General features: G+C 47.7%; 1 protein-coding gene across 1 annotated transcript; it reads left to right on the top strand.

The window, feature by feature from the left end:
* Positions 1-8,633: 8,633 nt before the first annotated feature.
* On the top strand, positions 8,634-11,052 carry LOC149438538 (nuclear factor 7, ovary-like). Its single transcript, XM_089659701.1, has one exon. It carries the CDS (start codon positions 9,135-9,137, stop codon positions 10,563-10,565), a length of 1,431 nt encoding a protein of 476 aa, XP_089515827.1. The 5' UTR covers positions 8,634-9,134; the 3' UTR covers positions 10,566-11,052.
* Positions 11,053-15,298: the final 4,246 nt, after the last annotated feature.

Below are 15,298 nucleotides of genomic sequence, written 5' to 3'. Positions count from 1 at the left end.
TCCACTGGCATCCACTCAGTGTCCTGCATCCCTCTCTGCCAATCCCTCCACTGGCCTCCACTCAGTGTCCTCCACCCCTCTATGCCAATCCCTCCATTGATCTTTACTCAGTGTCCTCCATCCCTCTCTGCTAATCCCTCCTCTGGCCTCCATTCAGTGTCCTCCACCCCTCTCTGCCAATCCCTCCACTGGCCTCCACTCAGTGTCCTCCACCCCTCTCTGCCAATCCCTCCACTGGCCTCCACTCATTGTCCTCCACCCCCCTCTGCCAATCCCTTCATTGGCCTCCATTCAGTGTCCTCCATCCCCTCTACCAATCCCTCCACTGGCCTCCATTCAGTGTCCTCCATCCCTCTCTGCCAATCCCTCCACTAGTCTCCATTCCGTGTCCTCCACCCCTCTCTGCCAATCACTCCACTGGCCTCCATTCAGTGTCCTACATCCCTCTCTGCCAATCCCTCCACTGGCCTCCCTTCAGTGTCCTCCATCCCTCCACTGGCATCCACTCAGTGTCCTCCACCCATCTCTGCCAATCCCTCCAGTTACCTACATTCAGTGTCCTCTACCGCTCTCTGCCAATCCCTCCACTGGCCTCCATTCAGTGTCCTCCATCCCTCTCTGCCAATCCCTCCACTGGCCTCCATTCAGTGTCCTCCATCCCTCTCTGCCAATCCCTCCACTGGCTTCCATTCGGTGTCCTCCACCCCTCTCTGCCAATCCCTCCACTGGCCTCCACTCAGTGTCCTGCATCCCTCTATGCAAATCCCTCCACTGGCCTCCATTCAGTGTCCTCCACCCCTCTCTGCCAACCCCTCCACTGGCCTCCACTCAGTGTCCTCCACCCCTCTCTGCCAATCCTTCCAATGGCCTCCACTCATTGTCCTCCACCCCCTCTGCCAATCCCTTCATTGTCCTCTATTCAGTGTCCTCCATCCCCTCTACCAATCCCTCCACTGGCCTCCATTAAGTGTCCTCCATCCCTCTCTGCCAATCCCTCCACTGGTCTCCATTCCGTGTCCTCCACCCCTCTCTGCCAATCCCTTCACTGGCCTCCATTCAGTGTCCTCCACCCCTCTATGCCAATCCCTCCATTGATCTTTACTCAGTGTCTTCCATCCATCTCTACCATTACCTCCACTAGCCTTCATTCAGTGTCCTCCATCCCTCTCTGCCAATCCCTCCACTGGCCTCCATTCCGTGTCCTCCATCCTTCTTTGCCAATCCCTCCACTGGCCTCCATTCAGTGTCCTCCATCCCTCCACTGGCATCCACTCAGTGTCCTGCATCCCTCTCTGCCAATCCCTCCACTGGCCTCCACTCAGTGTCCTCCACCCCTCTATGCCAATCCCTCCATTGATCTTTACTCAGTGTCCCCCATCCCTCTCTGCTAATCCCTCCTCTGGCCTCCATTCAATGTCCTCCACCCCTCTCTGCAAATCCCTCCACTAGCCTCCATTCAGTGTTTTCCACCCCTCTCTGCAAATCCCTCCACTAGCCTCCATTCAGTGTCCTCCATCCCTCTCTGCCAATCCCTCCACTGGCCTCCATTCAGTGTCCTCCATCCCTCTCTGCCAATTCCTCCACTGGCCTCCATTCAGTGTCCTCCATCCCTCCACTGGCATCCACTCAGTGTCCTGCATCTCTCTCTGCCAATCCCTCCACTGGCTTCCACTCAGTGTCCTCCACCCATCTCTGCCAATCCCTCCAGTTACCTCCATTCAGTGTCCTCTACCGCTCTCTGCCAATCCCTCCACTGGCCTCCATGCAGTGTCCTCCATCCCTCTCTGCCGATCCCTCCACTGGCCTCCACTCAGTGTCCTCCACCCCTCTATGCCAATCCATCCATTGATCTTTACTCAGTGTCCTCCATCCCACTCTGCCAATCCCTCCACTAGCCTCCATTCAGTGTCCTCCTCCCCTCTCTGCCAATCCCTCCTCTGGCCTCCATTCAGTGTCCTCCACCCCTCTCTGCCAATCCCTCCACTGGCCTCCATTCAGTGTCCTCCATTCCTCTCTGCCAATCCCTCCACTGGCCTCCATTCAGTGTCCCCCACCCCTCTCTGCCAATCCCTCCACTGGCCTCCATTTAGTGTCCTCCAGACCTCTCTGCCAATCCCTCCACTGGCCTCCATTCAGTGTTTTCCACCCCTCTATGTCAATCCTTCCATTGATCTTTACACAGTGTCCCCCATCCCTCTCTACCATTCCCTCCACTAGCCTCCATTCAGTGTCCTCCACCCCTCTCTGCCAATCCCTCCATCTAGCCTCCACTCAGTGTCCTGCATCCCTCTCTGCCAATCCCTCCACTGGCCTCCACTCAGTGTCCTCCACCCCTCTATGCCAATCCCACCATTGATCTTTACTCAGTGTCCTCCATCCCACTCTGCCAATCCCTCCACTAGCCTCCATTCAGTGTCCTCCTCCCCTCTCTGCCAATCCCTCCTCTGGCCTCCATTCAGTGTCCTCCACCCCTCTCTGCCAATCCCTCCACTGGCCTCCATTCAGTGTCCTCCATTCCTCTCTGCCAATCCCTCCACTGGCCTCCATTCAGTGTCCCCCACCCCTCTCTGCCAATCCCTCCACTGGCCTCCATTTAGTGTCCTCCAGACCTCTCTGCCAATCCCTCCACTGGCCTCCATTCAGTGTTTTCCACTCCTCTATGTCAATCCTTCCATTGATCTTTACTCAGTGTCCTCCATCCCTCTCTACCATTCCCTTCACTAGCCTCCATTCAGTGTCCTCCATCCCTCTCTGCCAATCCCTCCACTGGCCTCCATTCAGTGTCCTCCACCCCTCTCTGCTAATCCCTCCACTGGCCTCCATTCAGTGTCCTCCATCCCTCCACTGGCATCCACTCAGTGTCCTGCATCCCTCTCTGCCAATCTCTCCACTGGCCTCCATTCAGTGTCCTCCATCCCTCCACTGACCTCCACTCAGTGTCCTGCATCCCTCTCTGCAAATCCCTCCACTGGCCTCCATTCAGTGTCCTCCACCCCTCTCTGCCAATCCCTCCAGTGGCCTCCATTCAGTGTCCTCCTCCCCTCTCTGCCAATCCCTCCACTGGCCTCCATTCAGTGTCCTCCATCCCTCTCTGCCAATCCCTCCACTGGCCTCCATTCAGTGTCCCCCACCCCTCTCTGCCAATCCCTCCACTGGCTTCCATTTAGTGTCCTCCAGCCCTCTCTGCCAATCCCTCCACTGGCCTCCATTCAGTGTTTTCCACTCCTCTATGTCAATCCTTCCATTGATCTTTACTCAGTGTTCTCCATCCCTCTCTACCATTCCCTCCACTAGCCTCCATTCAGTGTCCTCCATCCCTCTCTGCCAATCCCTCCACTGGCCTCCATTCAGTGTCCTCCATCCCTCCACTGACCTCCACTCAGTGTCCTGCATCCCTCTCTGCAAATCCCTCCACTTGCCTCCATTCAGTGTCCTCCACCCCTCTCTGCCAATTCATCCACTGGCCTCCATTCAGTGTCCTCCTCCCCTCTCTGCCAATCCCTCCACTGGCCTCCATTCAGTGTCCTCCACCCCTCTCTGCCAATCCCTCCACTGGCCTCCATTCAGTGTCCCCCACCACTCTCTGCCAATCCCTCCACTGGCCTCCATTTAGTGTCCTCCAGCCCTCTCTGCCAATCCCTCCACTGGCCTCCATTCAGTGTTTTCCACCCCTCTATGTCAATCCTTCCATTGATCTTTACTCAGTGTTCTTCATCCCTCTCTACCATTCCCTCCACTAGCCTCCATTCAGTGTCCTCCATCCCTCTCTGCCAATCCCTCCACTGGCCTCCATTCAGTGTCTTCCATCCCTCCACTGACCTCCACTCAGTGTCCTGCATCCCTCTCTGCAAATCCCTCCACTTGCCTCCATTCAGTGTCCTCCACCCCTCTCTGCCAATCCATCCACTGGCCTCCATTCATTGTCCTCCTCCCCTCTCTACCAATCCCTCCACTGGCCTCCATTCAGTGTCCTCCACCCCTCTCTGCCAATCCCTCCACTGGCCTCCATTCAGTGTCCTCCACCCCTCTCTGCCAATCCCTCCACTGGCCTCCATTCAGTGTCCTCCATTCCTCTCTGCCAATCCCTCCACTGGCCTCCATTCAGTGTCCCCCACCCCTCTCTGCCAATCCCTCCACTGGCCTCCATTTAGTGTCCTCCAGACCTCTCTGCCAATCCCTCCACTGGCCTCCATTCAGTGTTTTTCACCCCTCTATGTCAATCCTTCCATTGATCTTTACTCAGTGTCCTCCATCCCTCTCTACCATTCCCTTCACTAGCCTCCATTCAGTGTCCTCCATCCCTCTCTGCCAATCCCTCCACTGGCCTCCATTCAGTGTCCTCCACCCCTCTCTGCTAATCCCTCCACTGGCCTCCATTCAGTGTCCTCCATCCCTCCACTGGCATCCACTCAGTGTCCTGCATCCCTCTCTGCCAATCTCTCCACTGGCCTCCATTCAGTGTCCTCCATCCCTCCACTGACCTCCACTCAGTGTCCTGCATCCCTCTCTGCAAATCCCTCCACTGGCCTCCATTCAGTGTCCTCCACCCCTCTCTGCCAATCCCTCCAGTGGCCTCCATTCAGTGTCCTCCTCCCCTCTCTGCCAATCCCTCCACTGGCCTCCATTCAGTGTCCTCCATCCCTCTCTGCCAATCCCTCCACTGGCCTCCATTCAGTGTCCTCCAGCCCTCTCTGCCAATCCCTCCACTGGCCTCCATTCAGTGTTTTCCACTCCTCTATGTCAATCCTTCCATTGATCTTTACTCAGTGTTCTCCATCCCTCTCTACCATTCCCTCCACTAGCCTCCATTCAGTGTCCTCCATCCCTCTCTGCCAATCCCTCCACTGGCCTCCATTCAGTGTCCTCCATCCCTCCACTGACCTCCACTCAGTGTCCTGCATCCCTCTCTGCAAATCCCTCCACTTGCCTCCATTCAGTGTCCTCCACCCCTCTCTGCCAATTCATCCACTGGCCTCCATTCAGTGTCCTCCTCCCCTCTCTGCCAATCCCTCCACTGGCCTCCATTCAGTGTCCTCCACCCCTCTCTGCCAATCCCTCCACTGGCCTCCATTCAGTGTCCCCCACCACTCTCTGCCAATCCCTCCACTGGCCTCCATTTAGTGTCCTCCAGCCCTCTCTGCCAATCCCTCCACTGGCCTCCATTCAGTGTTTTCCACCCCTCTATGTCAATCCTTCCATTGATCTTTACTCAGTGTTCTTCATCCCTCTCTACCATTCCCTCCACTAGCCTCCATTCAGTGTCCTCCATCCCTCTCTGCCAATCCCTCCACTGGCCTCCATTCAGTGTCTTCCATCCCTCCACTGACCTCCACTCAGTGTCCTGCATCCCTCTCTGCAAATCCCTCCACTTGCCTCCATTCAGTGTCCTCCACCCCTCTCTGCCAATCCATCCACTGGCCTCCATTCATTGTCCTCCTCCCCTCTCTACCAATCCCTCCACTGGCCTCCATTCAGTGTCCTCCACCCCTCTCTGCCAATCCCTCCACTGGCCTCCATTCAGTGTCCTCCACCCCTCTCTGCCAATCCCTCCACTGGCCTCCATTCAGTGTCCTCCACCCCTCTCTGCCAATCCCTCCACTGGCCTCCATTCAGTGTCCTCTACCCCTCTCTGCCAATTCCTCCACTGGTCTCTATTCAGTGTTCTCCACCCCTCTCTGCCAATCCCTCCACTGGCTTCCATTCAGTGTCCTCCACCCCTCTCTGCCAATCCCTCCACTGGTCTCCACTCATTGTCCTCCACCCCTCTCTGCCAATCCCTCCACTGGCCTCCATTCATTGTCCTCCATCCCTCTCTACCAATCCCTCCACTGGCCTCCATTCAGTGTCCTCCACCCCTCTCTGCCAATCCCTCCACTGGTCTCCATTCCGTGTCCTCCACCCCTCTCTGCCAATCCCTCCATTCAGTGTCCTCCACCCCTCTCTGCCAATCCCTCCACTGGCCTCCATTCAGTGTCCTCCACCCCTCTCTGCCAATCCCTCCACTGGCTTCCAATTGCCCAACGGATAAAATTCAAAACATTAACAATAACATATAAAGCCATTTATAACTCTGCCCCAAATTACATCTTTGATCTTATCTACAAATATCACCCAAACCGTACTCTCCGCTCCTTCCACAACCTCCTGCTCTCTAGCTCCCTTGTCTCCTCCTCCCCTGCTCGTCTCCAGGACTTCTCCACAGCTTCCCCCATCCTCTGGAACTCTCTACCCCAATCTATCAGACTATCGCCTACTCTGCTCATTTTTAGGCGATCTCTGAAAACCTCTCTCTTCAGGGAAGCCTATCCTGCCCTCAGCTAATAATGGAATCTTGTATTCCTCCTACCAGCCCATCCCCCACACTTACTACCTTTTGTACCACTAGCCCCTCCCTCCTAGATTGTAAGCTCTAAGGATCAGGCCCTCCTATGCCTCTTGTATTGAGCTGTACTGTTGCTGTATTGTTTCTCATTATATTGTAAAGTGCTGAGCAAACTGTTGGCTCTATATAAATCCTGTATAATAATAATAATAATAATGTTGAAATGCATTTTTATTACACAACATATGAAAAATATTTTTAAAAATACATTTAATCTACATTTTTGGAATGCATTTACAAATATATGTTAAAATGACTTTTTTATATGTTAAAAAAAATCTGAAGAATACAGTTAAAAAAAAAGTTTTAAAAAAATACTTTTCATATGTTTTGTACATCTAAAAAACACATTTCAACATGCAGTGTGTGTGTGTATATATATATATATATACACACACACACACACTGTGTGTTGAAATACAAATATATGTAAAAATGACCTTTTTATATGTTAAAAAAGAACTGAAGAATATATTTTAAAGAAAGATATTACAAATACTTTTCATATATTTATTAATATATAAAAACACATTTCAACATGCATTGTGTGTGTGTGTGTATATATATATATATATATATATATATAATATACACAGTATATGTATGTATGTATATATACACATACTATATGTTGAAATGTGTTTTTATTACAAAATACAAGAAAAATATTTGTAAAAATGCATTTAATCTGCAATTTTGGAATTCATTTACAAATATAAGTAAAAATATGTGTCAAAATTACTTTTTTGTATGTTAAAAAAGATCTAAAGAATATATTTAATAAAAAAATGTTTTTATATATATATATATATATATATATATATACTGTATGTATATATATAAATATATTACAAAATATATGAAAAATATTTATTTTTAAATATATTCTTCAGGTCGTTTTTAACATATAAAAAAGTTATTTTAACATATATTTTTACTTATATTTGTAAATGCATTCCAAAAATGTAGATTAAATGTATTTTTAAAAATATGTGCATGTGTATATATATATATGTGTATGTATGTATGTATATAAACATATTTTGAAGTATATTGAATACGGCCAAAATTGTAGTATTTCAAATATATGTCAATATATTTGGGAAGAATATTTTAAAGATATATTTTAAATATATTTTTCTTCCATGTGGGGTACCTGCAGTGTAAGAAGACCAGCTTTTGTCTTTTTTTTTTTCTATTTCTTTGTAGATCTGGAGCTCAGCTAAGCTATGTGATAATGATATGGGTTTTTTTTGTTTATTTATTTATTTATTTTTTTGTTTAGCTCTTTGCATGAGACTCATTACCATTCCAATCACATGTTCCCCATCCACCCCAAGGTGTGGTATTGTCTGCCAGTCCCCTGTGGTGGGAAATTTACAGTCATTTTGCATGCGTGCTCCTTATATCTAAACCTGTGTGGGGGGCCTATTGTGAAAACCATCCCAGGTGACCACTTTTCCAAACTCTCAGAGGCTGGCATCATCCCCCACCATCTTGTTTCTAGACAAACACCTTTTTTTTTACAACATTCTTTCTGGCATTAACCCTTTTTTTCATCAGTTTGTTTTTGCACACCTTGTAAAAAAAACATAATTTTAGTCCTGAAGATGACACAAAACCCATCCAAAATATTATATGTTTTCTGGAAGCAGGGGTCTCTAAACTTTCTGAGCAAAGGGCCAGTTTACTGTCAATCAGACTTTAAGGGATGGGGGGGAGACTTTGGCCATTGGGAAAAAACAATGTTCAATCCTTGGTGTCATTGGAATGAATTGTGCCTCATCATTGATCTCATTGGGCCCCATTGTCGGTGTCATTATTAGAAATTGTGCCCCATCCTTGGTGTCATTAGGAAGAATTGTGTCCAATCTTTGGTGTTACTGAGCCCCATTTTTGGTGTCATTGGGAGAAATTGTCCCCTGTAATTGGCATCATTTGGAGTAATTGTGCCCCTTCATTGGTGTCCGTTGGGGGGGAATTATGCCCCATTGTTGGTGTCAATGAATGAAATAGTTCCCCAAGGGCCAGATAAAAGCAGGCAAAGGGCCAAGTCATAGCTGTAACTGTCAGTTTTTTAATCTTTGCAATGGCTCATGGGAAATGTAGTTCCACAACATCTGGAGAGCCACAGTTTGTCCACCCCTGCCCTAGAGAATATCATGTTGGTAGTTCCAATTTTTTTGTCACGTGATATTACTGCAAAGGTCAAAAATTCTGTTAAAAAACACATAATAGTGAATGATCGGGCAAACAACAATTCAGTAAAAAAAACACATTTCAAAGATTTCTTCATATTCAGAGGGAACAAAAGACAGAACAGCAGCACCATTGTAACAAGGATGGAGGCCCCACTCACCAAGGTGGGATATATCCTCCAGAACACAAACCTATTACCACCCATATGAATATTCATAACCCAAGCCTACTTTGTATCCTCATGCCAATGCCAGAGGTACCAGTGCCACCAATTGACAGAATGGAGAACAGACAGGGAGGCAGAACTTCCAAGGAACTGAGCAAAGCCAGACTAGGAACTGACCAAGCAGTCTAAATTTGATGAGACACCCCCTGGTGGTTACATTTGTTTTTGGGGGGAGATTGTTGACTTTTTTCAGCTTTTTGTGACCTTTTCAGCTACCTGGACAAACACCTTCTTAGCCCCGCCCTCTGCAGGAAATTGCCTGACCAGACAAACTGGTTTTGGAATACAACCAAGTCTGATGATCATTTGTCTTTTTTGCTGTTGGCCATGGCATCTGCAGATCTGAGAGCTGAGCTGGATTGTTCCATCTGCCTGAACATTTATATGGATCCCATCATGTTGAAATGTGGGCACAATTTCTGCCTGGTCTGCATTGACTGTGTCTTTGATACACAGGAGGAGAATGGAGGTTATTGCTGCCCTCAGTGCAGGGAAGAGTTCCAGGAGCGACCCCCGCTGCAAAGAAATAGAACTCTGCGTAATATAACTCAGCATTTCCTGTCTGCTCCTCCAGATCCAGAGAAGACCGGCATCTCCTGTACTTACTGTATTCACACCTCTGTACCTGCTGTGAAGTCCTGTCTGCTATGTGAGGCTTCTCTATGTGAAAACCATCTGAGAGTCCACAGTAAGTCACCAGTACATGTCTTGTGTGACCCCACCACCACCACGGAGAAGATGAAATGCTCCGTCCATAAGAAGATCCTGGAGTATTGCTGCACCGAGGACACCGCCTGTATCTGCATCTCCTGCAGTTTAACTGGAGAACAAACTGGCAAAGCAGATGGTGAAACCAGGAGAGTCACTGCCCTGTTCCAAGATCTCAGGAGACCTCTGGAAGACCTGGAGAAGAGAATTTTGAGTGAGATTGCTGTGCAAGCAGAGTGGATCTTAAGCCCAGTCAACGATTTGATCCAGCAGTTGGAATTAAAGATGGAGGAGCTGTCCAAGAAGATACTTCCATTAAAGGAACTGTGTGCCATGACAGATCCATTGACCATCCTACAGGAATCGGACACAGGTGACTTGTATGATACAGGGGATGGAGATGAGGAGGACACAGAGAGACATGATGAACTGCTCTATGATGGGGGGGATCTGGATTTGTCCTGGGTCTCAGATATGCTCCGCACTGGTTTATCAGATATAATCACTGGTGTCATTGGGGGGATCTATTTTCAGAAAGCTGTAGATATGGTTTTGGATGAGGACATAGCTTCTAATTTTGCATGCATCTCCAATGATAAGAAGACTCTGTCCTGGTCAGGTGCGTATCAGTATCGCCCAAAGACTGAGGAAAGATTTACAGATAATTTTCAAGTTTTAGGCAATCAGAGTTTCTCTTCAGGGCGACATTATTGGGAAGTAGATGTCCAGAGATCCAATAACTGGATTATTGGGATGTGTTATGACTGTATAGACAGGGAGGGGGATGACTCCTTGATTGGATGTAATGACGTGTCCTGGGGTTTGGACAGGAGGGGTAAAAAGTATAAAGCTGTGCATGACTATACTGTGACCGATCTCCCTGATGATATTCCTGGTAGCCGAGTCCGGGTATATCTGGATTATGAGGCTGGGCAGATCTCCTTCTATATGTGTGACCCCATCCGCCACCTCCACACCTTCACAGCCTACTTCACCGAGCCCCTCTATCCTGTGTTGGGTGTATGGCATTCATCTATTTCATTATCTTGAAGGGAGATGGGATAAATCTGCCACTGATGATATTATTTTAAAATATTGTAAAATTTTGCCAGATATTTTGCCATCTTTCTCCCTGATTGATCACAGTTATTGGCTGCAACCACCTTTCCTCTACCCTGGTGCCAACTAACCCATATAGCTCTGCCCAATGGGAACTGCTGTTGCTACTGACACCATGCCGAGCAGTTGGCCCTTTTGCTCCCTTCCAACCCATAAGCCTTACAGGTGATACAATTTTGTGGTCGAACATCATGTCAGTGATGATGGCAATCAATGTCCTTCACCATTTCACCTCTCCACCCTATATACGCCCCTCCCATGGAGAGCAAATGTTACATTTTTACTAGGGACTGGTTAATTTAGTCCATAATTACATTATTATAGTACAGTATTAAAACAAAGGTTTTTTTTGTTTGGTGTGGGGGGGGGGGGATATTGTATTGTACAAATGATTTTATGTTTTAATGCAATCCATAGACTAAAAAATATTGCTACAGTAGATAAGGATACAATTTTTTTTTCCTAAAATTGTTATACATCCTATCTGATTGATGTTAATAAACAATATTACTTTGCATCTCTCTGTCTCCCGTCTGATTGATGTTTAGAAACAATGTTACTGTGTATCTCTCTATGGCCCCTTTCACATTGGCGGACCAATAGGGTCCACCGGCCCAATTTTCAGGAGGACCCGTTTAGACCATCCATTGTTCTCTATGGGGAGGTGCATGTAAATGGACAGATCTGTTTACACCCACCTGCATCACAACCAATCTGCTAAGAATAGACAGGTGGGTGATCCATTCTCCATCCTTCTAGAGGATCAGATGATAGTCGGATGTAAATGGACAGGCGGTCCATTTATATCCAACCACCCCATAGAGAACAGTGGGCTGTGTTAGACTGTGTCATCCATCTACTCAGCAGGGATCAGCAGACAGATTCCCAGCTGACCATGCTGACAGGGCCCTAGGCCCCTAGAGTTACTTTGTGTCTCTCTAGCTCCCACGTGATCAATGTTTATGAACAATGTTTTGTATTTTATTTGCACTGTTTCTGATAAAGCTTCTACAGAACTTCTGGTTGAACTTGATGGACCAGTGTCTGTATTCAAACTTACCAACTACGTAACTTCCACCTAACTCCCCATATGACTGTCCTATGGACCACCAGCCAGGTAACCTTCCTCCTACAGGATCAGTCTACCTTTGTTTGGACCTCAGACTCAAGCTATGGTATCTTTCATTCACAAGAATCTAGGGGAGGGTTTCACTCCCCCCATCCCCTTCTTGATTTCTCTTCGGACAAAACCTTACAGGTCTATGTAGACCTTAGTGGCCAGAATAAGATCACCATTCCCCAAAAAAAATCCAATTCTTCTTATTTCAGAACTCCTCTGCCTGATCCAGGAGGCATAGATATTGGCCAAGCTAGATACAGTATTCAGGTGGCTTACAACCTGGTATGAATTTGTGCAATAAGAGGAAGCCAGCATTCAGCACACGTGAGGGACATCCCTAGTACCTGGCATGTAATGCACCAGCCACCATCCAGGAATTTATTAATGACATTCTTCTTCAGTTCCTTGGTCAGTTTATCCTAGTCTACCTGGAAGATATCGTAATCTATTCCTCCTCCCTAAATAAACACTGCAATCATGTCTGTGGTGCAATCATCTACCACTGTAGAGCCTATCCATATCCCCTCTTATGTATTATACATGGAGATCATATCCCCCCATTATCTATTATACATGGTGATCATATCCCCCTCATGTATTATACATGGAGATCATATCCCCCCTTATGTATTATATATGGAGATCACACCCCCCTTATGTATTATATATGGAGATCATATCCCCCCTTATGTGTTATATATGGAGATCATATCCCCCTTATGTATTATATATGGAGATCATACCCCCTTATTTATTATACATGGAGATCATATCCCCCTTATGTATTATACATGGTGATCATATCCCCCCTTATGTATTATACATGGTGATCATATCCCCCCTTATGTATTATACATGGAGATCATATCCCCCTTATGTATTATACATGGAGATCATATCCCCCCTTATGTATTATACATGGAGATCATATCCCCCCTTATGTATTATACATGGTGATCATATCCCCCCTTATGTATTATACATGGAGATCATATCCCCCTTATGTATTATACATGGAGATCATATCCCCCTTATGTATTATACATGGAGATCATATCCCCCTTATGTATTATACATGGAGATCATATCCCCCCTTATGTATTATACATGGAGATCATATCCCCCCTTATGTATTATACATGGAGATCATATCCCCCCTTATGTATTATACATGGAGATCATATCCCCCTTATGTATTATACATGGAGATCATATCCCCCCTTATGTATTATACATGGAGATCATATCCCCCTTATGTATTATACATGGAGATCATATCCCCCCTTATGTATTATACATGGAGATCATATCCCCCTTATGTATTATATATGGTGATCATATCCCCCCTTATGTATTATACATGGTGATCATACCCCCCTTATGTATTATACATGGAGATCATATCCCCCCCTTATGTATTATACATGGAGATCATATCCCCCCCCCCTTATGTATTATACATGGTGATCATGTCCCCCTTATGTATTATTCATGGAGACCATATCCCCCCTGATGTACTATACATGGTGATCATATCCTCCTCTTACGTATTATATAGTATATATAGTGAATGCAGGGTCCGTGGAGAGCGGTTATAGTGGATGCAGGGTCCGGGGAGAGAAGATATAGTGAATGCAGGGTTCCAGGGAGAGCAAATATAGTGAATGCAAGGTCCGGGAAGACTGGATATAGTGAATGCATGGTCTGGGGAGACTGAACATAGGGAATGCAGGGTCCTGGGAGACTGAACATAGGGAATGCAGGGTCCTCGGAGAGCAGATATAGTGAATGCAGGGTTCTGGGAGACAGGATATAGTGAATGCGGGTTCCGTAGAGAGCGGATATAGTGAATTTGGGATCCGTAGAGAGCGGATATAGTGAATGCGGGGTTCGGGGAGAGCGGATATCGTGAATACAGGGTCCTGGGAGACCGGATATAGTGAATGCAGGGTCCATGGAGACCGGATATAGTGAATGCAGGGTCCAGGGAGACCGGATATAGTGAACGTAGGGTCCGGAGGGACGGGATACAGTGAACGCAGGGTCCTGGGTTTAGTAACACTTTAAGATGGGCATCACAAAAAAATTGAATTGTGATCGTATCAGCCCACAGACCCAATTCAGCATATTCCTGTGCTCTCTGCTGCAATGGCCAGGTGTAGATACATTTTATGCAAGCATACCAGATCTGGGGTCAAACCGTGTAAGCTCTGTGAGAGGGCTACAAGCTATACCTACCGTTTTTAGAATTTAAGTTCCGCTGACCGCCAGGACAAGGGATCAAAGTTACACTGACCATCAGCACAGAGGGGCAAAGTTACACTGACAACAGGCACAATTGGGCAATGTTCCACTGACCACCACCACAAGGCGGCAAAGTTCCACTGACCACCAGCACAGAGGGGCAATGTTCTGCTGACCACCAACACGAGGGGGCAAAGTTCTGCTGACCACCAACACGAGGGGGCAAAGTTCTGCTGACCACAAGCACAGAGGGGCAAAGTTCCACTGACCACAAGCACAGAGGGGCAAAGTTCCACTGACCACCAGCACAAGGGGGGAAGTTCCATTGACCACCAGCACAGAGGAGTAATGTTCCACTGACTACCAGCACAGAGGGGCAAATTTCCAATGACCACCAGTACAAGGGGGCAAAGTTACATTAACCATCAGCACAGAGGAGCAAAGTTCCACTGACCACAAGCACAGAGGGGCAAGGTTACACTGACCTACAGCACAGATTGGCAAAGTTCCTCTGACCCCCAGGACAAGGGATCAAAGTTCCACTGACCACCAGGTCAGAGGGGCAATGTTCTACTGACCACCAGCACAAGGGTGCAAGGTTCCACTGACCACAAGCACAAGGGGGCAAAGTTCCACTGACCACCAGCACAAGGGGGAAACGTTCTACTGACCACCAGCACAAGGGGGCAATGTTCCACTGACCACCAGCACAAAAAGGCAAAGTTCCATTGACCACCAGCACAGGGGGCAAAGTTCCACTGACCACCAGCACAGAGGGGCAAAGTTCCACTGACCACCAGCACAGAGGGGCAAAGTTCCACTGACCACCAGCACAGAGGGGCAAAGTTCCACTGACCACCAGCAGAGAGGGGCAAAGTTCCACTGACCACCAGCAGAGAGGAGCAAAGTTCCACTGACCCCCAGCACAGAGGGGCAAAGTTCCACTGACCACCAGACCAAGGGGGCAAAGTTACATTAACCACCAGCACAGAGGAGCAAAGTTCTACTGAACACCAGCACAAGGGGAAATGTTCAACTGACTACAAGCACAGAGGGGCAAGATTACACTGACCACCAGTACAGAGGGGATAAGTTCCATTGACCACCAGTAAAGAGGGGCAAAGTTCCACTTTCCACCAGCACAATCAGCAAAGTCCCACTGACCACCAGCACAGAGAGGTAATGTTCCACTGACCACCATGACAAGGGGGCAAAGTTCCTCTGACCACCAGCACGAGGGTGAAAAGTTCCATTGACCACCAGCACAAGGGCGCAAAAAGGCAATGTTCCACTGACCACA

Source organism: Staurois parvus, unplaced genomic scaffold (assembly GCF_062004578.1).
Source record: "Staurois parvus isolate SC_StPar_1 unplaced genomic scaffold, SC_StPar_1.0 ptg001181l, whole genome shotgun sequence".
In the NCBI taxonomy this organism is placed as follows: domain Eukaryota; kingdom Metazoa; phylum Chordata; class Amphibia; order Anura; family Ranidae; genus Staurois; species Staurois parvus.
Note: the sequence above shows the minus strand (reverse complement) of the source record. Positions and strands in the feature narration are given on the sequence as shown.